Source organism: Neoarius graeffei, chromosome 16 (assembly GCF_027579695.1).
Source record: "Neoarius graeffei isolate fNeoGra1 chromosome 16, fNeoGra1.pri, whole genome shotgun sequence".
NCBI classification, from domain to species: Eukaryota; Metazoa; Chordata; class Actinopteri; order Siluriformes; family Ariidae; genus Neoarius; species Neoarius graeffei.
Genome location: NC_083584.1, coordinates 15,085,442 through 15,111,817, shown reverse-complemented (window position 1 = coordinate 15,111,817; position 26,376 = coordinate 15,085,442). Strand labels below are relative to the sequence as shown.

Sequence of the window (26,376 nt, the reverse complement as noted above, 5' to 3'; positions counted from 1 at the left end):
TCCAAACAAAACAATAAGGATCAAAATCCATTGAAAACTCAGCGAGGAGTCGCGATTTTCGTGAATTGTGGACGGACGGATGGATGATGCGTGATGGCAATTAGCCTGGGCCCGCCCATCCTAAGTGTGACGCAACACGAGGGCCTGTTGCGAACTTAGTCTGGCAAGGCAAGCTATCTCCAGCTCTTCCAAGCTCCCGAAAAATCGGGAGCCAATCAACTTTGAGCATCTCCAACGGCCCTGGGTAGAGGCGCGTTCAAGGCAGTGACGTAGTAGAACTGCGACTATGCCGGAAGCGCTTCATTCACTAGAAACATTACGAACATGGAGCAGCGGCAAGCCTTTGACACAGCGGTAGATGCTGTATTGAAAGCATTCAACGGGAAGTTCTCATTGAAAATGGAGCAAAGAGCAGCCCTGGAGGTATTTATCTTCTTCCTGTTACTCAAGCAGTTTCCGTCGCGTCACATACGTCAGAGGAAAGAGTGATGTGATTGGTTTAAGCTTCGTCACAGCCTTTTCTGGCTTCGACCAGCAGCAAACTGAGGCATTTCAGGGAGGCGGGTCAACCACGCCTTTGGGAAACGGTTGGGCTTAATATCTTTGCCAGACCAAATGCTCGCAGAGCTTTGAAGTCGCATTAGCCAGACTAGATGGCAATAGCTCACTGCCCTACAGCCGGTGAGCTAATAAGAAATGGAATAAAATGCTCCCTGTTGGCCTGTTTGCACATTCATTAATTTTTAAAAAATCCTGGGGAGGGGAGGGGCCTCACAAAAAACACCCTCGAAAAAACCTGTAACAAAAAATGGACATGAGCAAGAAATTAAGACAGGAATAAAACACTTGGGGTTGTGCTGGTAAAGGAAAATAAATCAACAGGATGGAGTGATAAACCAGAGCCACTGTTACCACTCTGAAGTTTATTCTTCTCCAATAACAGTGTACCAATTATTAGATTTCTTTACGCATTAAACCACAACATGTACTTTTTATCCATTTACAGTTACATTTAATGTTGTGGAACGGCCGCTAAACAAGGCAGCAACCCAAAGCTCACCACACTAAAGAAATCAGAAAGGGTAAACTGGTCCGTCCTGAAGACGGCAGTTTTTCACGCTAGAAAACTCAACAATTTTCGACTGTTCCAAAGCTCCGACGCTGGAGACTCCTTCCATAAATGTAGCATAAACGTCTCTGAACTTTATCAGCGATTATGCACGTTTTTGATATACATACACACGAGTTTATATGATGCGTTAGCTAATCAAATTCTTGATGACGGTTGTTACCGTAGAAACGATAATGTACTAGAACAAGCGTTTTAATATAATCCTGTGATCTGAATCTGGACTACTGTCAGAGCTGCTGTTGTAGAAAATTAATCAACACCTTCTGACCGATCCGAATATCGCAACACAGCTATCTAAAGATCAAATGGTTAGTGCTGGTCAAGACGGCATTCCCCCCCCCCCCTTTTATTAAACATCTGGGGGGGGGAGGGGGGGAAAAACAAACAGTTGCTACTAGAGATGCTAAGTCACAAATTCGTACTGGTGCCACAGGAGACTCTGGTGGAAATCAAATCACGTTGAATCATATCGTATTGCGTTAGTAGTTCCTTCAGATGCACCTTTAATGTTTCGGATAGTTTGCAACGCATCGAGAGACGCGTCACATCAGCCTCAGTCACGGAGACGCACAGCCCTAGTTAAAGTGCCATTCCACCATTGGATGTATTCTTTGGCATAAAATACAATATATTTTGACAACATATATAAATGGTATCACTAGATAGAGAATCTTTTAGCTTCAAAATGATATATCAAACATAATTTTTTGACAACGACAAGTATATTAATTTTGCGACCAAAGTCACCTACCCTTTTAATTTCCGCGCGTGATGTCATCGGCAGGTTCCCCTTCTTGTGTACCACGTGACGTGGCACATATTATCAGCAATGCCGGATAGAACGCGATAAAAATAATACCAATAAATCTAGCTAATACCAATAAATCTAGCTAACTGAAAGATTAACTCAAAATTTTTCGCAATTTTTTTGGCCCCCATATACGAGGAGAAATGACTCTCTCACTTTGGGGGTTTCCTGGTCTAAAAATAGACCGACACGTGGTACACAAGAAGGGGAACCTGCCGATGACATCACGTTTCACTACCGCGCGGAAATTAAAAGGGTAGGTGACTTTGGTCGCAAAATTAATATACTTGTCGTTGTCAAAAAATTATATGTTTGATATATCATTTTGAAGCTAAAAGATTTCTCTGTCTAGTCATGTTGTCATAAAATATATTGTATTTTATGCCAAAGAATACATCCAATGGTGGAATGGCACTTTAATACCAAAAATAGAACTAAACACGTCACTGATGTTCTAAACATCTTCAGAAACACGCTCTTGTGCGTTTTATGTACTTTGCTGACAGACGTGATCAGGCAATTCCCTTTTTCCTGAATGCACAAATTCTACCTCTAAACTGTTTATAGTACAAACTGCTGTCTGAAACGACGAATGAGGTCAGTAATAATCTTACTCCTTTAAATTTAAAGGATTTATTCCTTCCTACCGCAAAACTACATTCAAACAAACGCAATACGAGATCTCTGGCATCTCAGAACTTTTACGTACAAAAGCCGAGACTTGAAATCAAAAGGAAATCGTTTTCAAGAGTTGGTGACAAAGCTCCGGCTGCTCCCTAAAGTCAAATTTAAAGACAATTCAAAAGTTATTCAACAGTAATCAATTCTATAATCAATTCTACTGGACTGTCAAAGACTTATCATGGATAAATACTAACTGAAGCGTACAGGTTGCTTTTTCTTCTACATTATGGTACAACAGAAATGTTGTAATGAAAAAGTTTCAGTTTCACCTATATCGGAGCTCCAATATTTCAGTATTTAAAGGTTGCGTATTGGTTATCCTTCAGGTTTAGTTCACCATGAACCAAATGAAGCATTTTGTTGAGTTTAAGCTGTGTGTCATAAATTCAGGGCATTTTGTTAGCATTTGAAAATGCTTTCATAGGCCATGAATGCTGTGCGTGTATGCGAACGCCACATTTTCAAGAAATCATTTTGCAAAAATAAGGCAGAACACCATCACAAATTTTGGATATGTTAAAAACAGACATCTAATTTTTCTAAAACGGTTAATTTTATGTTGGTGGATGCTGTCATTTTTTTGCTATAACATGCCAAAAACTTCAAATTAATTTCTTCCATTTTTAAACTTTAATATCTTCCAAACCGCTCATCACAGAGGGGCAGTTTTAGAATACAAAGTACACAGTATATACAGGAAGGTGTCTGTGCAATATCAAGCCTCTGTCTTTGAAATTGCACTTTCCACAGTACTTCAAATATGCTGCCACAGAGCGTAGTGTAGAATTTGGCTTATTCTATGATGAACCAAAAGCACACATGTACAAGTCCATATTCTACATGTACTGGTGCCAGATTTTGACCCTTGAAAATTTGAAGGGCCTGGCTTAAAGACTTTTCTAGATACAGCAATCTCAAAGTGGCTCCCCAAAAAACTCTGCTCAAAACAGGTCCGAGGTTAGTTGCAAAAATATTTTTTTATGACAAACCTATAAGGAGTTGGGAGCTAAAATTTGAGACTTTTCCTATTGGGAAGTGTGTGAACCTCCTGGAATTTTTTCAGCCAAATCAGAGTTGGTCGAGTGGGAGCATTCGGAGATTTGACATGGAATGACCCAAAAATAAAAATTTGAATGAATGAACCCTTTATCATCACTAGTCACAAGTACCAGCGAAATTGACCATCAACTTGTCCTTACATACACACAATTGACAGAGGGGGAGTAGACAGGACAGGAAGACAGGGATTTTGGGGGGGGAAAAAAAAAAAAAAAGAGTAACATGAGGAGAGGGGAGGAGAAAAAAAAAGCAACCCCCACACTATGCTCCTGTGAGGAGTACAGTGTGGAAACATTAAAAAAAAAAAACCTCAGCACATAAGCACAAAACACCACAAGTACACTTTACAACATGAAGACTTGGGACTTGAAGGGGAAGGAGGGGAGGGGAGGGGAGGAGGTAGCCGTCCACTCCTGAAGCCATGATGGCGCTGGTCACGCACCCGCTTGTCACACTGAGGGTGGCGGCGACCGCGGGAAGAGGGGGGAGGAATATGAGAGTGTCGCACAGCAGTGACCTTCAGGGGTAGATGATGTCCCAGCAACGGCCTTGGCTGAGGCCAGTGCTGTCTGAGGGAGCCGAAAGCAGATAAGATTGGGATTGTTTGGTCTTGCGGAAAGTAGACGCATTCTTTTACACAACTACTCTGTCCATTCTGGTCTCCGAATCGATCCATTTCCTTTGCAAAGCCGAAAGCTTCTCCATGATGTTATCCATGTTGCGGTTCAAGTTCTGAATAGCCACAGTCCGAGTGCTGACAGCTCTGCCCACCGCTTCAATCATGTCAGGCAGCTTTATGGGGCTTTGGACAGCTGTCACCGTTTCCTGATTTCCTCGATAAACCTGGGCAATGCCTAATCCAATCAGCAAAAGTCCTGTAATCATGGTTCCGAATAGGTCAATGTCTTCAATGTCCTCCACAGAAATAACCGCCAGGCACACGACCCACCACCGCTCCCACGCATCCATCGTGTAGCCAGCCGCGAACGTTCCGGCAGGACATGCGGGTTCCCCCGAACCCAGGCTTCTCGTCGAGAAAACGGTGTCAATTTCGTTAGGAGACCAGTTTATCATCAATTCCATGCTTTTTAGTTTAGAGAGCAGTGCGGAGAGAGTCTCTCAAAAGTATAGACAGAGGAGACAAAGAAGCACAAGCAGGGAAAATAAGGGAAAGGAGAGGAGAGCAGAGAAATGCGACCGCCTTCCGTAAGAGCACGGAGGGAAAAAAAAAAAGAAAGAAAAATTTGATAGTATCTTCAGTTAGTTATTTATCTATTTTGCTCTGGTGGTGCCTGTGAATGAAAGCGTGTGATATTTTTTCTTCTTTATTCTGATTTGCTCAAAAAAAAAAGTCTTCCTCTTTTCTTAGTATTCTTAATCTCTCCGAGTTAAAATCTCTAGACCTAATATATATTAAAGCAGTTTTCTTTTCCCCTTATTCTCCTGACCCGCCCAGATTAGCTTTGCTACCTGCAGTGCCCGGATCATGCAAAATACTAACTTCCAAAACGAATAAAGTTCCCATCAGTGTGCTGGTTGAGACGTCACTGATGACTAATCACCATGACGGGGAACCTCGTCACTTAAATAAAATCATTAAGAATAAATAATCCTTTAATACCTTGTGTTTGAAATGCCTCCAAATCGGTGCCGGGGATGGTACGCAGTGTGTTCTGCAGCCTCTTCACTGTAACCTGGGGGGATGGAGAGAGGTCAAAAAGCTAACAGTAAAGAACCTGCTAAATAGCTCGTGTTTCTGTGAAGTGTTTTTCAGGAGCTACACAAGAAACATGGACCTCATGAACGTCCAGTTAGTTCGGAAAAACATTCGCATCCGAGTTCTAGAGTTTGCGTAACCTCGTATGAACCTCAGCTGATCGGCTTGGAGCCGTATAACCGGCGAGGAGTTTCTGATTTTAGATCCAGATTACACTCAGCTTTAAAACTCCTCCTTCATTAAACACTGACTTAATGAACATTTTGTGAAAGTCAGCTGCTTCATATTAATGACCTGAAAGAAAAAGCAATTCCAAAATTAAACCCAGAAATTAAGACATGTAAAACAAACCATTCAAGTCGGATAAAAATAACGGCACCATTCAAGTCGGATAAAAATAACGGCACCCTGTAAAAGGAGGATGTGCTTGTGTGTGGGGTAGCTGATGCACTGCACTGGCTGAGCTGCTTTACTGGACGACTTGAATCATCCTGCACTTACGAGGTTCTCCTTCACTGTCTTCATCTTTGTGACATGTGCCTTGCGTGGGCGTGGCACAATGTGTAACTTTGCTGTGCCGTGAACATGCTCGGTAATTTCCACCTGAATTACGGCATTTATTAAAACACGTACGAGTACGAAGAAAATCAGCTTTATTGAATGTTTACTGTTTCAAACTAAACGAGGCCCAGTGCGAGTGTGGGGATATAAATCAGCGTTATAATTTTAACACGGCTCTGATTGGATCTGAAATGAAATACACGAAGGTTCTGGACATTTTTCATTCATTTTCTACAGACGATAATAATCCGTTGTTCGACTCGAACGCCCCGAGAACGAGAATTTAACAGGAGCCGTTCACATCTCTTTAGTGTTGAAGACGTCTCTGCTGAATCGAGAGATATTCTTCAGATACTTAAACGATGACGTCATGATCCTGACACGATGTTTAAATCCAGAAGTGACCTCATGTGACAGTTGGAAACCGAAACTGAAGTGGAATCACCTGCATTGCAGCTTCCATGAGTTTCTCGAGCCTCTCCTCATCACTCAGGTCCAGGCTGATGGATTTACACAGAGCTGAAGAGAACAGTGTGAAACGTAGAGAGATAAGATTACACTCCAGATTACGCTCCAGATTACACTATCAGCCGGTGGTGCTGGATTCAAAGTCACCACAGCGACAGCTTTCATTCAGAGATAATCCTCCATTTACATATGACGGAGTCTCTCACACACACACACGCACAGTGCGTTCCCCACTCTGTCTCTCCCTCCCTGTCTGTCTCACTTGGTGTCTCTCTCTCTCTCTCACTCACTGACTGACCGTCTCTCTCCCCTGCCCTCTATCTGTCTCTCTCCCACATTCACTGCATCTCACTCTCCGTCTCACTCACTGTCTCTTCTCCCTGTTTCTCTCTCTCCCCTGCCCTCTGTCTATCTGTCTCTCTCCCACACTCAATGTGTCTCTCTCCATCTCACTCACTGTCTGTCTCTCTTTCTCCCTGTCTCTCCCCTGCCCTGTCTATGTCTCTCTCCTCGTCTTTCTCCCACTCACTGTCTGTCTCCCCCACCTCTCTCTCTCTTCCTGTCTCTCTCACACTCACTGTCTCACTCTCTCACTCACTGTCTCCCCCCCGTCTGTCTCTCTCCCCCACTCACTGTGCTTCACTCTCCCCCGTCTGACTCTCTCCCCCGCCCTCTGTCTGTCTGTCTCTCACACTCACTGTCCGTCTCTCTTTCTCCGTCTCTCCCTGTCTCTCTCCCACACTCACTACATCTCACTCTTTCCGTCTCTCACTGTCTGTCTCCCCATCTCTCTCTCACTGTGTCTGTCTGTCTCTCCCCCCCCCCGTCTCCCCCGTCCGTCTCTCTCCCCCACTCACTGTGTGTCCCTCTCCATCTGTCTCACTCACTCACTCTCCCCTCTCCTTGTCTATGTGTCTGTCTCTGTCTCTCTCTCTCACAAACACACCAGTGTCTCACTCTCCCTCTGTCTGTCTCTCCCCCTCCCTTTGTGTCTCACTCTCTCTTTCTCTATCTGATGTGAAGAACAGAAACACAAACTCCGTGGACTCACACTGGGAGGTGTTGGGGAGGGCCGGGAGCGACGCCCTTCCTCTCGTCGACCTCCTCCAGGATTTTCTCCGTGAGCGAGGGCTGAGATCAGCAGCAGTGCAACCTTCAGTCATCGTCTCTCTCGCCGCGGTGTCTGCACGACCTGAATCTCGGTCTTTTTCTTCTAAAAGTACGTCGACTGCAGGGGGAGATGAAGCGCGAGGAGACTTCGGTGGAGGTTCTGGACTCGGGGTTCTCTCTAACTGCCTTTTGGTCCCTTGTGAGACGTCCTCTCCTGTACCCTAGATCAGCGGGGGAAAAAAGAAAGAAGAGGCTAAAGCACACATCTCTCTCAATATCTAGATTAATTCAAAGGGCATGAACAGAAAATTTTACCGTACAACTGTCGTAAAAATTTAATTCTTTAGTTTGCAACATGTTGACTGAGGATGACGTGCGTTTTTCTTTCCTCAGGCGATGGTTATATTTTTTCAGTGTAATATAATCAAAATGCTTTGAACAGGAGCACAAGGAGGCTCTGCCCTTCTCTAAAGACGTCCTGTGTTTAGTTCAGCGTATTACAGGAAGTGAGCAGTTATGAGGCTAAATGAAATGAGATTACAGACGGATGAGTACAATAATATTAAAAGCAGGAACATTCACCGTCCCTTAGGGCTGTGCTGATAGACGATGCCATCGTCCATCGACGATGGTGGTCATCCATCACGATGGAGAGCCACCATCGTGATACCACGCCCCCTCCTGTCATAAACATGCATATACGGTATCATCTGGGCCTATTTAACCTACAAAGTTAGTTTTTTGTTAGTTTAGTTAGTTTTGTTTAATATATAAATATATTATATATAAATACGTAATTATATAAATCATTATAAAGTAATATCCTATTACCGCTTGTTCACGTAGGCTATGGTGCAGGGACGTGCTAGTGAACATAACATGTAGTTACACAAATACAGTATGCTACTAATAATACATTTTGACTTCATTTTTTAGCCTACACTATACTTTTAATGCAAAATTTGTCATGTTGTTCAAACAAATAGCCACTATTAACAGTCGGGAAATATTTCACCTTATCAAACAGCAGTGAAGCGCAGACTTCGGCAGAAGTCAGATAACTTTAATCTGGTAAACAGGCCTACTTTCAGACACAAAATGGTCCACTCTAAGCCATAATGTCAACCCAAATGGAAGAATGAAGGTGATTCTGTGAACCGGTATTCGTGAAAAGATACAGTAGGCTGAACAACAAATCAAGTCTAACAGGAACGCACAAGCATGCGCTTAACGGTAGCCTACACAATTTCATTTAGGCATTAAGGCCTCTGCATGCTCTTGCGACAAGGCTTTCGCAGATAGCTTTTCGCAGACAGTTGTAATTTATCATTGAGCGGGGAGTAATAGGCGTGCGCGATGTTATTCACCGCCACAACGCAAGGGGGCGCGAAGTCGCTAGGAGTAGTTGGTGGGTGTGGTTAGTGGAGTGTTTATCCTCCGGTTACTTATAATGACTAGAACTGGAGTCGTATAGATGTACATACTTCCTCAGTCAACCGCTCTTCGTGCTGCTCCATCTTCGCTCGTGTTTTTAAAAATGGCGGTCGTGAAAACAAACCAAACCGGGAAAGTAGGGAAGCGGAAGTGCGTGTAAAGCGGATGTAGAGTGGACCGATCAGAGCCCTCTTGTCTGCGGCGCTGTCTGCGAGGCTTCTGCGGTGGTCACAATTTTTGGGAGGTGCGCGCAGAGTGTCTGCGAAGGTGGGGGGGGGGGGGCTACGCAGACACCGTCTGCGACACCATCTGCGAGGACTGGGTTGTCAGCATAAATTGGCCTTTAGGCATTAACCAGGCTTAGGCAGTAACTTTTTATTGTAAAAATGCTACAAAATAAATAGTCATGAACATGATTTTGTAAACATATATTTATTTAAAGATGAACGATCAAGACAAAGAGAACCGGAACGTGCGCAGCACGAAATGTGCTTACAAAGTTTAACATAGCCGGGCATTAACTTTTTACAGTGAAATTAAAGCTACCAAATATTCATGAAGTCGACTCAGTTAGCAAAGAACAGCGATAAAAAAAACCGAGAGAGCCTCCGTTAATACAAGAACAAGTAAATAAATAACAATAATAGTAATAATCAAAATCAAAATCAAGAAAACGCAGGCAGTCCAAAGCAATTTAACCTAATGGGTTAACAGTGCAGGCAATGGTCACCATGTTTAAATGTCGAGGTTTCTGGCCAAAAATACTAGCATGTTTACTTTGTCTGGTTTTAATGAGCTGCGGATTGGGGTAACTATGGCCAAGTTTACATTAGACCGTATCTGTCTCGTTTTCTTCGCGGATGCACTGTCCGTTTACATTAAACCGCCGGGAAACGGGAATCCGCCAGCGTCCACGTATTCAATCCAGATCGTGTCTGGTCCGGTGCTGTGTAAACATTGAGAATATGCGGATACGCTGTGCTGAGCTCTAGCTGGCGTCGTCATTGGACAACGTCACTGTGACATCCACCTTCCTGATTCGCTGGCGTTGGTCATGTGACGCGACTGCTGAAAAACGGCGCGGACTTCCGCCTTGTATCACCTTTCATTAAAGAGTATAAAAGTATGAAAATACTGCAAATACTGATGCAAATACTGCCCATTGTGTAGTTATGATTGTCTTTAGGCTTGCCATCCTTCCACTTGCAAGTAGTAAGTGATCTGCGCTGGGATCACACACACAGCGGCTCAGTCCCGAATCGTGGCTTGTGAACTTCACTCGCGCGCTCTGTGAGCTGCGCAGGGCCGGAGTACGCACCCTCCAGAGGGCACTCGCTGTTCAGGGCGGAGTGATTTGGAGCGCAGGATGCCTGCGGAGCCGAGCGTATCCATGTATTGGTGTTGCTGTGTGCACAGCTAACGGTTTTAGTGTAAACGCGAATCGTTTTAAGAACGTTAATCTGATGATCCGCTGATTCGACGTAATGTAAACGTAGCCTTAGGCTACATCCACACGACAATGGCAACGAGATGTTATTTAAAAATATATCGCGTCCAAATGGGCAACAATCAGTAAAATATCAGGTCCATGTGGCAACGCAACGCTTGCTGAAAACGATGCAATACACATGCCACACCTCTAGGGGCGCTGTAAGACGGTCCCTTCGGAGACACCAGAACAACCCATACGAAAAAGAACAGTAAAGAACTTATAAGAGTTTACCACTGTCTTAGTAGTAAATCCTTATAAATATAAGGATAAATCCTTAAGGATTTATAAATAAATATATATATATATATATGCCATGTATGATTTACTATGTAAATCCAACACAAACATACGTTGATTTACATATAAAAGGCATATACATTTTAAACTGTAAAATATAATTTAAAACTACAAACATTACGTGAAGCATACAAAGATGGTGTAATTCATCATACACATTATCTGTAAAAACCATGCACAATGTTCACTTCATACATACTAGATTTTCATAAAAAATTTGTATGAGGAAAATGCAAAATGGGCCACTTTCAGGAGTAAATCATACATGGCATATATATTTATTTATAAATCCTTATAAGGATTTATCCTTATATTTATTATATCTAAGACAGTGGTAAACTCTTATAAGTTCTTTAATGTTCTTTTTCGTATGGGAATAGAAGAAGTAAGGACGCATGCGCATAAACTATTATGCGCGAGACTTCATATTAGCCACAAAATCAGGAAAATCTGTTCGTAAAATTACATTATAATGACCAAATACAATGAAAAGTATTTTTCCAGTCTCACCTGTGAAAGGTAATCCCATGTGATCTCGTTTGGACGGTAAACCTGTTGGTACAGTTAAACGCAGCTAATCTTTATTCTCCGCTTTGACCTTTCCAATATGGCGGCGAGGATGACGCATGATTCTACACGGAAGGCGGCGTCTTTAATGGTCCGGAATAAATTGAATGCTACACGTTGATGGATTAATTTGTTGTTTCTCACCTGTGAAAGGTAATCCCATATGATCTCGTTTGGATGGTAAACCTGTTGGTACAGTTAAACGCAGCTAATCTTTATTCTCCACTTTGACCTTTCCAATATGGCGGCGAGGATGACGTACGCGGAAGGTGGCGTCTTTAATGGTCCGGAATAAATTGAATGATACACGTTGATGGATTAATTTGCTTTTCTACGCCCTTTTTTGAGGAATGTATTGTAGGACTTAAACCAACATCTGAAGAGGTGAGATCGCTCTTTTTTTCCCTTATTTTTGCTGGTGGGATTGACTCTGCCCTAAGGGCAGAGTCTCTCTCTCTCTCTCTCTCTCTCTCTCACTTTGCACCATTACACAATAAATATTCACAGTGAAAATATTTTGTAAGCGCGTTTCATGAACCAAGTTATAGGATTTGTTGACAACTCGCATCGCATCGCAATGAGATCATTGGCACTACTGGTGTTAAGAATCAGACCATTTCATAAATGAATATTTTGCTGTAGAGCTGCAGTGTTTGTACAATTGCATGTTTTTGCTTCACTATTACTGTCACTATTCTGCTTCTTGCATTACTACTGTGAACTAACACTGAACATAATAATAATAATAATAATATCCAAGCTCGTGTTTCACTCTCACTAGTGCTCTGTAAGGCTTTTTCCTGGTGATATTCGTTACACTTCTACCCGGCGTGAAGCACTCACAGTCATGTGGTTGTGACGTCATTGTAAACAAATCCGTTCTACTCATCCAGACGACTTCACAACGGCAACGTTTCCAGATCTTTCCACTCTGGAACCCGTTCTCAAAAAGACTGCGTTTTGGGCACCCAAAACGCCGGTGCCGTGTGGACGCCAGGCCTAAACGATAAGCAATTGTATCGGAGTCACCTGAACCCGTTGCCGTGTGGACAGGGCCTTAGTAAGAGAGTTGAGATGTTTCTCTAGAGTTAAGCTATTGTCCATTACAAAACCTAAGTTCCTAGCTGACGTCGAGGGCTGTACAACGTAGTCGTTAATAGAGATTAGGGTGCATCAGTTGCCCCCTAAAAATGAAAAGTTCCTCCGATCATGATGCATTTTTGTTTTTATGTTCCTTTTGGTAAGAAAACACACTGGGTGAAATATTTTGACAAAATTCAAAAAGTTTAATGGTGGCACCAGGAGCTCACAGTTACGGAAAAAGCTGCTATTTTATGACAAAATTTCGATCACTTTTCATGAAACATTATGGCACCTTATAGAGTATACCAAATATCTTAGATACACATTTTTAGTACATATTCTAAATATATTACCAAGCACAGTTTGAGTTTTAGCTGTTCATTGAATCATTGTTCAACTACTTTTAAACAATACAAATGTATTGTGAATCACATTAATGCTTCTTGATCCCTTGCAAAGGTTCTTAACATGATCTCAGGCTCACAAGAAATCAATAAATGGAGTCCAACATTGTGATTCAAACCTTACGCCAAAACATAAAATAAGCAGTTTTGGCAAAAAATGAACCTCATGGTGCCACCATTAGACTTTTGAATATGGTCAAAAAATTTTACAGGATGTCTTTATTGGTGAAAAGGAACACCCGAACAAAAATGCATCAGATTTTATGAAAGTGAGGGCAACTGATGCACCCTAATAGAGATGCAATCAAGTGAAGGACGAGGGCGATATTTTGAACTGATAATTAAAAATTCAGACTTGTCACTATTAAGCTTTAGCTTGTTTACCCTCATCCAATTATCTATTTCAGTCGCACAGGCCTCTATTAAACAGGGATGCAAACGGCGCGCCTTTTGGCGGATGCCGCCTTTTTCACGGCTGTCTGGGGGACTTGTGTGAATCGTGCAGATCCGATGAGTTTTTTTTTTTTTTTTTGGGGGGGGGGGGGGGGGGGGGGGGGGGCGTTGGAGTGTCTGATTATAATTTCATCAAAGTAAATTCTGTATTAAAATTACTAAATAAGCAAATCCGTTACAGTCCATGAAACATAGGAAGTATAAGTATGAGAAAACAGTAAATCAGAAAGCTGCGCACGTAAAGCCAATTACGTAACTTACGTTGGACTGATGGAAATCCTTGCGCGTGCAGTTAAGTGCAGCCAGCAGCAGATAATGGTGCGCAGACAATTGGCTTTACGTGCGCAACTTTCTGATTTACTGTTTTCTTCTCAAACTTATACTTCCCATGTTTCATGGACTGTAACGGCATTTGCTTATTTAGTAATTTTAATACAGAATTTACTTTGATGAAATTATAATCAGACACTCCAACGCCCCCCCCCCCCCCAAAAAAAACAAAAAAAAAAACCCTCATCGGATCTGCACGATTCACACAAGTCTCCCAGACAGCCGTGAAAAAGGCGGCATCCGCCAAAAGGCGCGCCGTTTGCATCCACAGACCTGTTTACCCCAAATTTGCCCTGTCAGTAGTCTTGCAGTATCTTGTCAGTAGTTTTGGTAAGCTGTCAGTAGGAATTTTACTGGGGTCCAATCTATGTGTTGTATCGAAGACAAAAAGTAGAAAGCAGCCTATTAGATAATAGTACTCATTCAAGTTGAAAGTAAGTGATAGATTACATGAACAAAATTTTAAAAATTAAAATCTAGCACTGGTCTTATTTTTTCTGTCAAGTTCAGCACCTGTGAGAACCAAAAAGCAAACCCATGTAAGAGTCTAGATCTGCTCCATAATCCTCATATTACCAAGCCTAGACTCTAAGGTCTACTTGTTGACTCCTCATACATTTCATTATTTCAGTATCTCTGAAATAACCAGAAGACTAGCAGTAATACTTATTTAGGATGCTACAATAAGAAAAAATATTGCAGAGACCATAAGGCATGGCCACAGATCGTGATAGGAGTCTTTATATTTTTGCGATGACTTCTGGTATTTCTTTGCAGGACTATCAATAACGCCATCGGCCTTTCGCTTCGCGGCCGCCATGATTGTGTGCTCAGAAACCAAAGTTGAAACAATGGAACCTTCCCACAATGCAACGTACGGTAAACGTGGCTTAAACGAGATTAAACATGGCCGCGCCCATGACTATACGATCGATGTTCGATTCCCACAATAAATATGATTATAAAGTAAGTCATGAACAGGGTTTTTTCTAGAAAAATTTAGTATGAGGGCGCTCACCATGGCGAGGGGAGCAAAGCGGGGGGGATGGTGCCGGTTGTCCCCCCCGCCGTGCAAAGCCTTTGAAAAATGCTCCAATGGGACATTCTGAGGCTGTCTGAGAGGGAAATTGTAACAAATTGTCTGTCAACATTGAAAAAGAAAGAAGTAATCTTCTTCTGCCCCGGACAGTCTTTGGCTTTCTTCCGCTTCATGCCGCGGGATGACGTCTTTAAATGCCCAAGTGTCAACAAAAACAACTCGCAAACTACTTCTGTCAAAAGCTCCCGCGCCGGTGGGTGAAAGGTCATTCAGTCTCGAGAAATCTCGCTCTACAAGTCAATTATTTTAAATCAATTATTTTCTACTCCGATAAAACTATTGTTTCCACAGGTATGGGTCGATATGCAAATGAGCATGACAAACCAATGAATATGCTAATTAGATATGACGTCACGCCGGGGCTCCCAGCGACTTTGTAAGCAAGCATGAAGTCCTTTCCCCTGAACTGACCTGCACACAACACTGCCGAACAGAACCGCGTACCGGGCCGAACCCGTCCTCTCTCGGACTCCTGCGGAAACACGAGACATTAAAACATTATTAAAATAACGCTTTTAATTATTTACAGCTGGCCGACATTTTACTGAGAGACAGCATTAAGCTAATAAATACCTCCGGCTAGGCTTAATAACCGCCAAATTAACCTGCTCAAATTAATAAAGCGCATTAAAAAGCTTTCAGTTAAATGTAAATAATTAAAGTGAATAAACCACGAACATCTCAGACCTCTCATCCTGCCGCTCCGCCATTTTCCTTTCGCGCGCTGTCAATAACAAACGCCGCCTTTCTTCTTCGCTGCTGTTCTGTTGCCTGATGGCGGGCGACTCGGAGCTCTACTTGTGTAGCACCGCCACCTACCGGACTGGAGGAGTCAGAAAACTACAGTAACTCACACATGCTGTCTGTGCAGTGCTAAATGTTTTTAGGTTTTTTTTAAAGCAATGCACTGATATAATATTATCTGCCGTGTTTTATTGCATAATTCCACTGACATCCAAATTAAATGTTATTTCTACAAAACTCAACACTAAACCAGAGTTGGACAGTAACGAAGTACATTTACTTGAGTACAGTACTTACACTACCGTTCAAAAGTTTGGGGTCACCCAGACAATTTTGTGTTTTCCATGAAAAGTCACACTTTTATTTCCCACCATAAGTTGTAAAATGAATAGAAAATATAGTCAAGACATTTTTCTGGCCATTTTGAGCATTTAATCGACCCCACAAATGTGATGCTCCAGAAACTCATCTCATCTCATTATCTGTAGCCGCTTTATCCTTCTACAGGGTCGCAGGCAAGCTGGAGCCTATCCCAGCTGACTACGGGCGAAAGGCGGGGTACACCCTGGACAAGTCGCCAGGTCATCACAGGGCTGACACATAGACACAGACAACCATTCACACTCACATTCACACCTACGCTCAATTTAGAGTCGCCAGTTAACCTAACCTGCATGTCTTTGGACTGTGGGGGAAACCGGAGCACCCGGAGGAAACCCACGCGGACACGGGGAGAACATGCAAACTCCGCACAGAAAGGCCCTCGCCGGCCACGGGGCTCGAACCCAGGACCTTCTTGCTGTGAGGCGACAGCGCTAACCACTACACCACCGCGCCGCCCGCTCCAGAAACTCAATCTGCTCAAAGGAAGGTCAGTTTTATAGCTTCTCTAAAGAGCTCAACTGTTTTCAGCGGTGCTAACATGATTGTACAAGGGTTTTCTAATCATCCATTAGCCTTCTAGACTGGTACCAAAATCCAGAATTGTGACACCCAAAGGCATTTTTGAGACAAAGTCGGCAAACAGTCTTATTTTGTCAATTTGGGTGTGCCGAATTCAAATCTGCAATATGCCGAGCTCTATCTGACCTCTGTTGACCTCTAGAGGTCATTGAACTTTGGGCCTGTAAACGTCTCAGCTGAACCCAGTTTCTCAGCTTTCTAAGGAATGAAATGGACTAAAATGATTAATGAAGTTAGTAAATGGCCTGGTTTGTTAAATGTTTGGGTGCTGAATTCATTTTTCATTTGTAAAACGACATATGACCTCTGATAACCTCAAGGTCATTAAACTTGGCCTATAGGCCTATGCATTTAACGGCATTTTTAAACTGACTTTACTCCCCCAAAAAGAATATGAACAGACAAAAAACAAATAGAAAGGAACAAATACAACATTAAATGCCAGTCCATGTACATGTGACTTACTTTTCACAATGAGAATGCCTAGGCGATCACCTTAAGGCCCGGTCCCACTGCACTTACGGATGCAAAGAGGATGTAAAACGTAAAAAAATCTTTGCCATCCATTGGAAAACGCTATGCATCCGTTGTGTACTCATTGCATATGTGCTTCATACGCTCTATCCATCGAGCATCCGTCCACTGTGATTTCATCCGCGCAAAAAGTTTTGAGCTGCACAAAACTTTTAGAACGGATGAACTTTCCGCCGTGTACGATGTAAATCCGCGACATATACGAGCAACAAACGTTCTATGTCCGTCATCATCCGTTAAACGTCTGCTGTATCCTCTCTGCATCCTCGCAACTCACATCCGCTGCAGCTGAAAACGGAAAGAGGGAGGAAAGATAAGGTACATGAAACGTCTATTCATCGTTAGTAGCACGGAAATAGAAAGGATGTAAGCGTATGCATCTCGTATATAAAGTATTCAAAACGGACAAAGCGTTTATATCTGGGATGTATCTCGTATATTTAGGATGTCTGGAGTATGTCTAGAGTATGTAGAAGGACACCTAGCGGACAATCGATATTTTGTATAAAAAGGGGGAGAAAATCATCTAGTAGTAGAGATGTATCGATGTAGCCGCCAGCACGTCTTTCCGCTTTATGCTGACGGCGTGCGTGCTGCATCCCTTTATATCCGCGGAGCAGACGCAATTCATACCCCCCGCATGCGCAGTGAACGGTCTGCATCCGATATACATCCGCGCAACATCCCCTTTGTTTCCGTTAGGCGTACGTGATGCATCCCCTTCATCCGCTATGCATCCGCTCTTTCTGCTATGCGTCCGCTTCTCAGTTATCACCGGTAACCCCTTCGGAGCTGTCATCCACTTCCATCCGCTTTCATCCGCTAGGCTTCCTATGAACATGCGTTTAACATCCCCGCTATATACTGCCCACGTCCGTTCTTTTCCGTTCTGTTTTCGCAAATTTTCGCCAATTTTGTCCATTTCTGGAGCGGATGAAAACGGATAGAGCCACCCCCGAAATTTTGCTCGTCCGCTGTGTCCTTTTTGCATACGTTTTGTGTCCATCGGCCAGTGGGACCGGGCCTTTACATAACATTGCATTACATTTAGCGGTTATTGTTTATACAAAGCTACTGAAAAAAGGACAGATTCAGCAGCATACAAAATGTGGGGGCATACAGGGTATACAGGTTAATCAGGGTTAGTATATATGAGAGTTTTTTTCTTTGTTTGTTTTTTGTTCTGTTTTGTTTTAAACGGGGTAAAGCCTTTACGAAAAACAAACAACAAAGAAAAAAACTCTCATATATACTAACCCTGATTAACCTGTATACCCTGTACGCCCCCACATTTTGTATGCTGCTGAATCTGTCCTTTTTTCAGTAGCTTTGTATAAACAACCACTAAATGTAATGCAATGTTATGTAAGGTGATCGCCTAGGCATTCTCATTGTGAAAAGTAAGTCACATGTACATGGACTGGCATTTAATGTTGTATTTGTTCCTTTCTATTTGTTTTTTGGCTGTTCATATTCTTTTTGGGGGAGTAAAGTCAGTTTAAAAATCATCTTGAGGTTATCAGAGGTCATATGTCGTTTTACAAATGAAAAATGAATTCAGCACCCAAACATTTAACAAACAAGGCCATTTGCTAACTTCATTAATTATTTTAGTACATTTCATTCCTTAGAAAGCTGAGAAACTGGGTTCAGCTGAGACGTTTACAGGCCCAAAGTTCAATGACCTCTAGAGGTCAACAGAGGTCAGATGGAGCTCGGCATATTGCAGATTTGAATTCGGCACACCCAAATTGACAAAATAAGACTGTTTGCCGACTTTGTCTCAAAAATGCCTTTAACTCCTTAAATAAGCACTTTTTTTGAATTTTGGTACCAGTCTATTCTGAGGCAATGAGCAAACACATTGTACCATTAGAACACTGGAGTGAGAGTTGCTGGAAATGGGCCTCTATACACCTATGGAGATATTGCACCAAAAACCAGACATTTGCAGCTAGAATAGTCATTTACCACATTAGCAATGTATAGAGTGGATTTCTGATTAGTTTCAAGTGATCCTCATTGAGGGCGGCACGGTGGTGTAGTGGTTAGCGCTGTTGCCTCACAGCAAGAAGGTCCTGGGTTTGAGCCCCGTGGCCGGCGAGGGCCTTTCTGTGTGGAGTTTGCATGTTCTCCCCGTGTCCGCGTGGGTTTCCTCCGGGTGCTCCGGTTTCCCCCACAGTCCAAAGACATGCAGGTTAGGTTAACTGGTGACTCTAAATTGACCGTAGGTGTGAATGTGAGTGTGAATGGTTGTCTGTGTCTATGTGTCAGCCCTGTGATGACCTGGCGACTTGTCCAGGGTGTACCCCGCCTTTCGCCCGTAGTCAGCTGGGATAGGCTCCAGCTTGCCTGCGACCCTGTAGAAGGATAAAGCGGTTAGAGATGATATGAGATCTTCATTGAAAAGAACAGTGCTTTTCTTTCAAAAATAAGGACATTTCAAAGGGACCCCAAACTTTTGAACGGTCGTGTAAGTACACTTTTTGACTAATTGTTTTTGTAAACTTCTGACTTTCACTTCACTACATTTGAAAGACAAATATCGTCCTTTTCACTCCAATACATTTCTATCAAGGTCCTCGTTACTTGTTACTATGAAGCAGCTTTGAAAGTGAATGTTTTTTTCTTTTCTTCGAGTGTTTTTTCCACAGGTGACACTGAGAGCCGATCAGTAATCACTCGCGTCACGTCACAGCCATAGACTGAATAAAATCAAGTTCAGTGATTTCTCCGCAGCGTTATTTAACACAATCAGTTGATGGCAGAATGGAAGGAGGCGGTTCTTCTGGAGAATGCACGCACCCATGGCCATACCGAGAACCCATGTTTCGTTTTAAAGGTTTGCTTTGTTTGCCAAAAACAAACCACATCACGGCCTACAAAAACTCGCCGGCCAACCTGCAGCAGAATCTTGAAGGATACTACAAAGGTTTTATTCCAAGAGAAAGCTTGCAATGAAGTTGTCTGTGCTTTTAGAGCTAGCGATAACATTGCAATAGCTATGCAGTCTGGTTAGTCAAATGATTTGCCCGCCAATTTGCCGTAGCCTTGTCCACGGCTAACGTTAACACATAGCGAGTTAACTTGGACGCTGTTAGTTAGCATGTAAAAACGGAGTACCCTAACATGAATAACGTTAACTTATCTGAAGTCCTTTCAGAAATATGTTTTAGCATAATCTTGCCAAATAAACAGAATCTAGAAATCTTACTTTTCTAGTAGCGTTAGCTACCCAATATGATTGAGTTTGAAAAGAGTTTGCTAGCATGTCAGGTGGAGTTTCACTGGCTAGCTAGCTTAACGTTAAACCACCATGATGCACAGCATGCGTTCATTTTGTGAATTCACATTTCTGTCTCTGGTAACATTAGGTTTTGTAAGCGTTGTGGCAATAATACAACAATGTGTTGACAGAAAATGTACTTTTAATACTTTGGTACTTTAACTTAAGTAAAAAAAAAAAAAAGACTGTACAACTTTCACTTGTATCGGAGTAACATTCGACCAGTGGGATCTGTACTTTGACTTACGAAATTGGGTACTTCGTCCACTTCCGCACTAAACACATACACTCACCGACACTTTAATAGGAACTTGTTCTTGACTCGAAGATCCCTGTTCTTCACAGGAGTGGAACCCAATGTGTTCTTCTGCTGTTGCATGATGAGATGCTTTTCTGCTCACCACGGTTGTAAAGAGCGATTATATGAGGAGTTACTATATCCTTCCTGGCCAAAAAGCTCAAACCAGTGTGGCCGTTTTCCTCTGAGCTCTCTTATCAACAAGGCGTTTGTTTCCACCCACAGAAAGGTCACTCATTCAACTCAGTGTTTTTTGTTTTTCGCACCATTCTGTGTGTGTAAACTCTAGGAGACTGTTGTTTGTGCGTGAAAACAAACCCCAGGAGATCAGCAGTTTCTGAAATACTCAAACCAACACCCGTGCCACCCACAGTGAAAGAAAGTCACACTTTGAGATCACAATTTTTCCCATTCTGATGTTTGAAGTGACGTGAACATCATTAACTGAAGCTTTTGATTTGTATCTGCATGATTTGATACATTGTGCTGCTGTCGAGGGATCGGCTGATCACTGCACAAAACAGCAGGTGGATGGATGGATGGATGGATGGATGGATGGATGGATGGATGGATGTTCCAAATAAAATTTATCAGGGGCCTGTATCCAGAGCGACATACTGAAGTGCTTTTTATGCTGGGATCAGATTACATGAATTCAGACTGATTTGGTCATTCCTGAATATTAATATAAGGAACGATGAACAGCCTGGTAGTGTGACAATCAACAGACAGTGATGTGGCGTCTGGGACGGCCCACGACACCCCGATGAAAAGTCTAGTGTGTCGGAATTATTTTGTCTTTTCTCACCGAGTTTGACAACTCCGATGACGTCTTCCTTGATAGTCATGCTTGACAATTTCTTGACCGTCCTCCCCAATGACCTGAACAATGACTGGTCAGGGTCAAACCTGTCGTGTTGCCAGTCTGTAGACTAAAACATGGCAAGAACTCCTGGCACTATGATTGCCTAATCGGACATGGTGACCATAGTGAAAGAAAAACATCGTGTCATCTGATCCCACCATAAGTCTCGATTAAGAACACATCCTCATGCTAGTACATCAGGTCAGAGGCTAAGAAGTCCTGAAGCGAAATCCCTTTTGAGTGCTTTTAGCATGATAGATTAACTAGGTGCTGATTTCAGTGCTCGGTGAAGAGGGAGGTCTTTAGTCTTCATTTGGAGACTGCCAGAGACTCAGATGTGCCAACTGTTCCACCACCATGGTGCCAGGACGGAGATGAATCTTGACTCGTCACTGTCACAAACCAGATGTGACCACGGTGAGGAAAAACTCCCTGAGATGACATGACGAAGAGGAGCTCTTTTGGGATGATGCACATTATCTTATTCTTCCTGTGCTTTACAGAATAAAATCATACTGGATCGTACCGTCTCTGGCTGTTCAAAGTGAACACAGATACGTGAGGCATGTTCACTAATGATAAAAGCTGCCATACACAGTCGACTTAGGAAGCCAAATACTTGGTGCTCATCATCTTCATCTCCATCATCTTCTATTTCATCATCTTTATCTTCTTCATCTCCATTTTGTCGTTGCCATCATCTTCTACTTCATCATCTTCCCCATCGTCCTCTTCTTTTACTTCATCTCCATTTCATTATCGTCTCCCTTTTGTCATTATCATCTCCATCTTCCTCTTCTACTTCATCTTCTCCATTTTGTCGTCATCTTCTATTTCATCTTCTCCATCTTCATCATCAACATCTCTATTTTGTCATTGCCATCATCTTTTACTTCATCACCATCTTCATCTTCTGTGTCCAAGAAGCGAACCCTTTTACCTTTGTTAGGATTTTTATTAGGGGGTCAAGCACAAGTTACTTGGCACCCTCTTGCTGCCAATATAATTTTTTTCCTCCTTTCTTATTTTTCTCTCCTAAAGCCGATCATGATCGCAATTTGGCCTAGTGGAGACCAGGAGATCACGAGTTCTACTCGTGGTTGGGTCATACCAAAGACCATCATAAAAATGGTACCTACAACCATCTGGCAAGGCACGTTGTAATACAGATGCGAGTGGGGAGTCAAACTGTCGCAGTTACCAGAGGACCAGACCCTCACTGTAACCCTAGCTGTATAGGCGAGGGGCTGAGGGCTCTCAAAACAGAGATCAGCGCTGCACCCATATGCTTTAAAGAGTTGGTTAGTACTGGGACAGGAGACTGCCTGGGAAGTCCAGATTCTGGCGTGAGCGGGACTTTGAAAGCCAATCATCCAGACCAACCCACAGCTGGTACAAACATGAAACTTGTCAGCAGGTAGTACTTCCTCCTGCTACTCGGGTATGCAAGATAAGTCTGAGCCATCTCACAGTGGTGCTCCAGAGTAATGTTTTACATTATTGTCCATACTCTCTCGTGGCTTGTGTGTCATACCATTGAAAAACATTTCTCTGTTCTCTGATTCCTTGGGTGCTGCAAAAAAGCCCCAAGCATTCAGTTCTGCCCACTTGAACTAATTTGCATAATAAAACTGACTGTGAAACCTACTTTTGTGAATTAGGACAGGAATTTTTGGCCTGGTTTTACACAATGAGTGTCAAAATACTCAGCAGAAGCTGAAACCTCAATGCTGAGATTTGAAAACAATACAACCGGCACGTTCCAATCGAATATCAAGTATAGATAGTTTTCACATGACGTCACAGAGTCAGGGATTCCCTAGTGGCGGCCATCTTGCGGGTCAAGCTTACCGTACGGGTGACTGAGCACACATTGTAACGCGCGAGTACAAAGTCTTCAAAAGAACCCAAGCAGGCTATTTAAAGCTAGCAATGGTGCACACCTGTTGTATTCATGGCTGTCGTAATAGGTCAGATGACGTCAAGCGGAGCTTTTATGGAATTCCCACTGTACGGGAGCACAAAGGCGAGCAAACAAAGAAACTCAGCATACAAAGGAGAAATCTATGGCTTGCGAGAATCAACCGCAAGGATTATCAACCTTCCAAACACAGCAGAGTCTGCGCCGATCATTTTATAAGTGGTAAGTTGTTTAAATAAACAATCAATTGTGTTTAAGTTTGTTTTTGGAAACCAAAACATCATGTGAACAATCTCTGGAGAATGCCTAACTGGAACCGCTGAGTGTACGTTTACATTGTAATGTACACTTAATATCGCTCGTTTGTCACATTTCTATTTGAAACTCGTCACTTCATTCACGCAAGGGTCAGTTTTGAAAAACATTTTAGGTCTATTCTGTATGATTTGATTTGTGTTTGGGATGCAAACAGCGTGCCTTTTGGCGGATGCCGCCTGAATCGTGCAGATCCGATTTTTTTTTTTTAGGGGGGGGCATTGGAGTGTCTGATTATAATTTCAAAGTAAATTCTGTATTAAAATTACTAAATAAGCAAATCCGTTACAGTCCATGAAACAGAAAGTATAAGGATGAGAAAAAAAACAGTTTAAATCGGAAAGCTGCGCACATTTGCGCAGCCTGAGCGGTGGCAGGACTGCGCAAATGTGCACAGCTTTCCGATTTAAACTGTTTTTTTCTCTCATCCTTATACTTCGGATCTGCGCGATTCAGGCGGCATCCGCCAAAAGGCACGCTGTGAATATATAAAGTTGTATATATCAGACAGCCTTTAAAGTTTGATGAAGTCAGTTTCAGGCTTTGGAGCAGGCTTTGGCAGTTTCAGGCTTTGGCAGCCCTGCATAGTCACTTGAAAATGCATCTTTGTCCACTTCGTAGGGGTCAATTCCCCCAATCAAGGCCAGTTTGGCTGCATACCGTTGTTGTGAGATGTCGTCTAATGTATCTATATACTTCTGTTTGCTTGATTTTGCCGACATTGATCTTTATTTTAGAAAACTGACTACATAACTTCATAAATTCGTCCGAGATAACGTAGCCGGTAGTGGCGATGGTCCGTTTTGTTTGCCCCACAAGATGGCGGCTGGGGGCGTTCCCCGGAATGCCGTGACGTCAGTGAAAACTATCTATTATTCCATCTTCTCTTCTTGAACAGAGCCATAACTCCGCTTTCCCAGTTTACACACGTTTGGATTCTATAAAGGGCGTCTCCCCCGTATTTCCTCATCCGTTATTACTTTACAGCAGTAGTAAATCTTCGTGTTTATACCCAGAATCTGAGTAAGGCTAGTATCTCACTGGGCTGCGACAGCCCGCGGCTAGTTGGAGACACAACAATTGCGATAAAAATATGCGAATTAGCGACAATTTTCACTTGGAATCAAACTGAATTGATATTCACATATTTTACTGCAATTGCTGCGTCTCCACCTAGTCGCAGGCTGTCGCAGCCTGGCTTTCCCTCGGCAGGCAGGGAAGTAGAGGAACCCTCACGGAAACTGACTTGAGAAGGGTTCGTGACAGCTTTGCGACACCAGCGACGCATTTGCAGCTATTTTGAAAGAAATTTTGTCGCACGAATTTTTTGAACATGTTCAAAATTTCAGCGATGAAGGAGCGACACTTTGCGACTCACACGAGGAAATTGAGAAGCCCCGCGAATGTTAAGACACTTTTGAAACTCTCTCGCGAATGACGTTCGGAATTTGTCGCAAGCTGTCGCAGCCCAGTGAGATACTGGCTTATGTTACAAAGAAGGGACACGACACAGTTTGAGATTTTTGGTCTTTTTATAAGTTTGACATCTGTCTTTTTACAAAATCAAAGCCAAAAAATGAAACACTCTGCAGTTCTCTTAGAGAATGCCCCTGTCAGCTGCGTGACTCACACGCACCCAACACACACACACATACACACGCGTCACACACAATACTGTTATCGTCTTGGCCTTTCAGCATTGGGAAGGAGGTTAGAATGGATGGAAGGGGTACAAGGAACCAGAGAGGATGAAAGCAATAACGACAACAGAAAACAAAACAAAAAACAGAGAGAAAGAGCAGAAAGACTGAGAACACTGGGGCGTGTCCAGTATTGCCTGGTGCATCCAGAACCGCTCCTTCATGAGTGCGAGTGTCGCAGGGCTGACTTCACTTCACTTCCCCCTGCTTACAGTCTGAGTTCAGGGGCAGCGGCTGCTTGGGCCACTAACAGTTCAGTTCACTTGGGCAACCGCAGGGTCCCTTTACCCAGGAGGAACTGCAGGACTCGGTCCACAAGCAACGCTGCTACAAAATCCACCACCAGCACCTGAGCGATGACCAGCTTGAACTGCGGGGATAAAGCAATGGAAATATGATTATTAGCTGTACACCTCATGAGTATCATGAGAACATTCCATTTACATGTGATGTGAATTTTCACTACATGCAATGGATGAACGGATGGATGGAAGCATGGATGGATGGACAGATGGAAGCATGGATGGAGGAGCAGATGGATGGACGGACAGACAGATGGTTGGAAGGGTGGATGGAAGGAAGTTAGGAAGGAAGGAAGGAAGGAAGGAAGGAAGAGTGAATGACAGATGGATGGAAGGGTGGAAGGAAGGAAGAGTGAAGGATGGATGGATGGATGGATGGATGGATGGATGGATGGATGGATGGATGAGTGAATGGTGGATGGATGGAAGGGTGAGTGGATGGATTGAAGGAAGGAAGTTAGGAAGAGTGAATGACAAATGGATGGAAGGAAGAATGACAAATGGATGGAAGGAAGGAAGAGTGAATGACAAATGGATGGATAGGTGGATGGAAGGAAGAGTGAATGGATGGATTGAAGGAAGGAAGGAAAGAAGGAAGAGTGAATGACAGATGGGTGGATGGATGGGTGAGTGGATGGATTGAAGGAAGGAAGTTAGGAAGAGTGAATGACAAATGGATGGAAGGAAGGAAGAGTGAATGACAGATGGATGGATGGGTGGATGGAAGGATGGAAGGAAGAGTGAATGGAT

The 26,376-nt window shown here is 43.0% G+C and overlaps 2 protein-coding genes across 3 annotated transcripts in view; both read right to left on the bottom strand.

Annotated features, from left to right (window-relative positions):
* Nucleotides 1-15,466, bottom strand: part of LOC132900456 (uncharacterized) — a 41,864-nt gene extending 26,398 nt beyond the window's left edge. The window contains exons 1-5 of one of the 2 annotated variants that reach the window (XM_060942549.1): nucleotides 15,386-15,466; nucleotides 15,110-15,170; nucleotides 7,481-7,760; nucleotides 6,407-6,480; nucleotides 5,305-5,377 (exon numbers count right to left, since the gene is read on the bottom strand). In XM_060942549.1, the coding sequence (XP_060798532.1) occupies nucleotides 5,305-5,377; nucleotides 6,407-6,480; nucleotides 7,481-7,760; nucleotides 15,110-15,170; nucleotides 15,386-15,408 (511 nt within the window). In that variant the 5' untranslated portion in view covers nucleotides 15,409-15,466. Of the gene's footprint in view, nucleotides 1-5,304; nucleotides 5,378-6,406; nucleotides 6,481-7,480; nucleotides 7,761-15,109; nucleotides 15,171-15,376 lie in introns of both variants that reach the window. The other variant, XM_060942548.1, reaches the window with a different exon arrangement.
* A 9,671-nt stretch (nucleotides 15,467-25,137) lies between these two features.
* The window catches only part of atp13a1 (ATPase 13A1), a 75,820-nt gene continuing 74,581 nt past the window's right edge, over nucleotides 25,138-26,376 (bottom strand). The window contains exon 25 of the mRNA XM_060942547.1: nucleotides 25,138-25,694. Coding sequence (XP_060798530.1) covers nucleotides 25,584-25,694 — 111 coding nt within the window. The 3' untranslated portion in view covers nucleotides 25,138-25,583. The remainder of the gene's footprint in view (nucleotides 25,695-26,376) is intronic.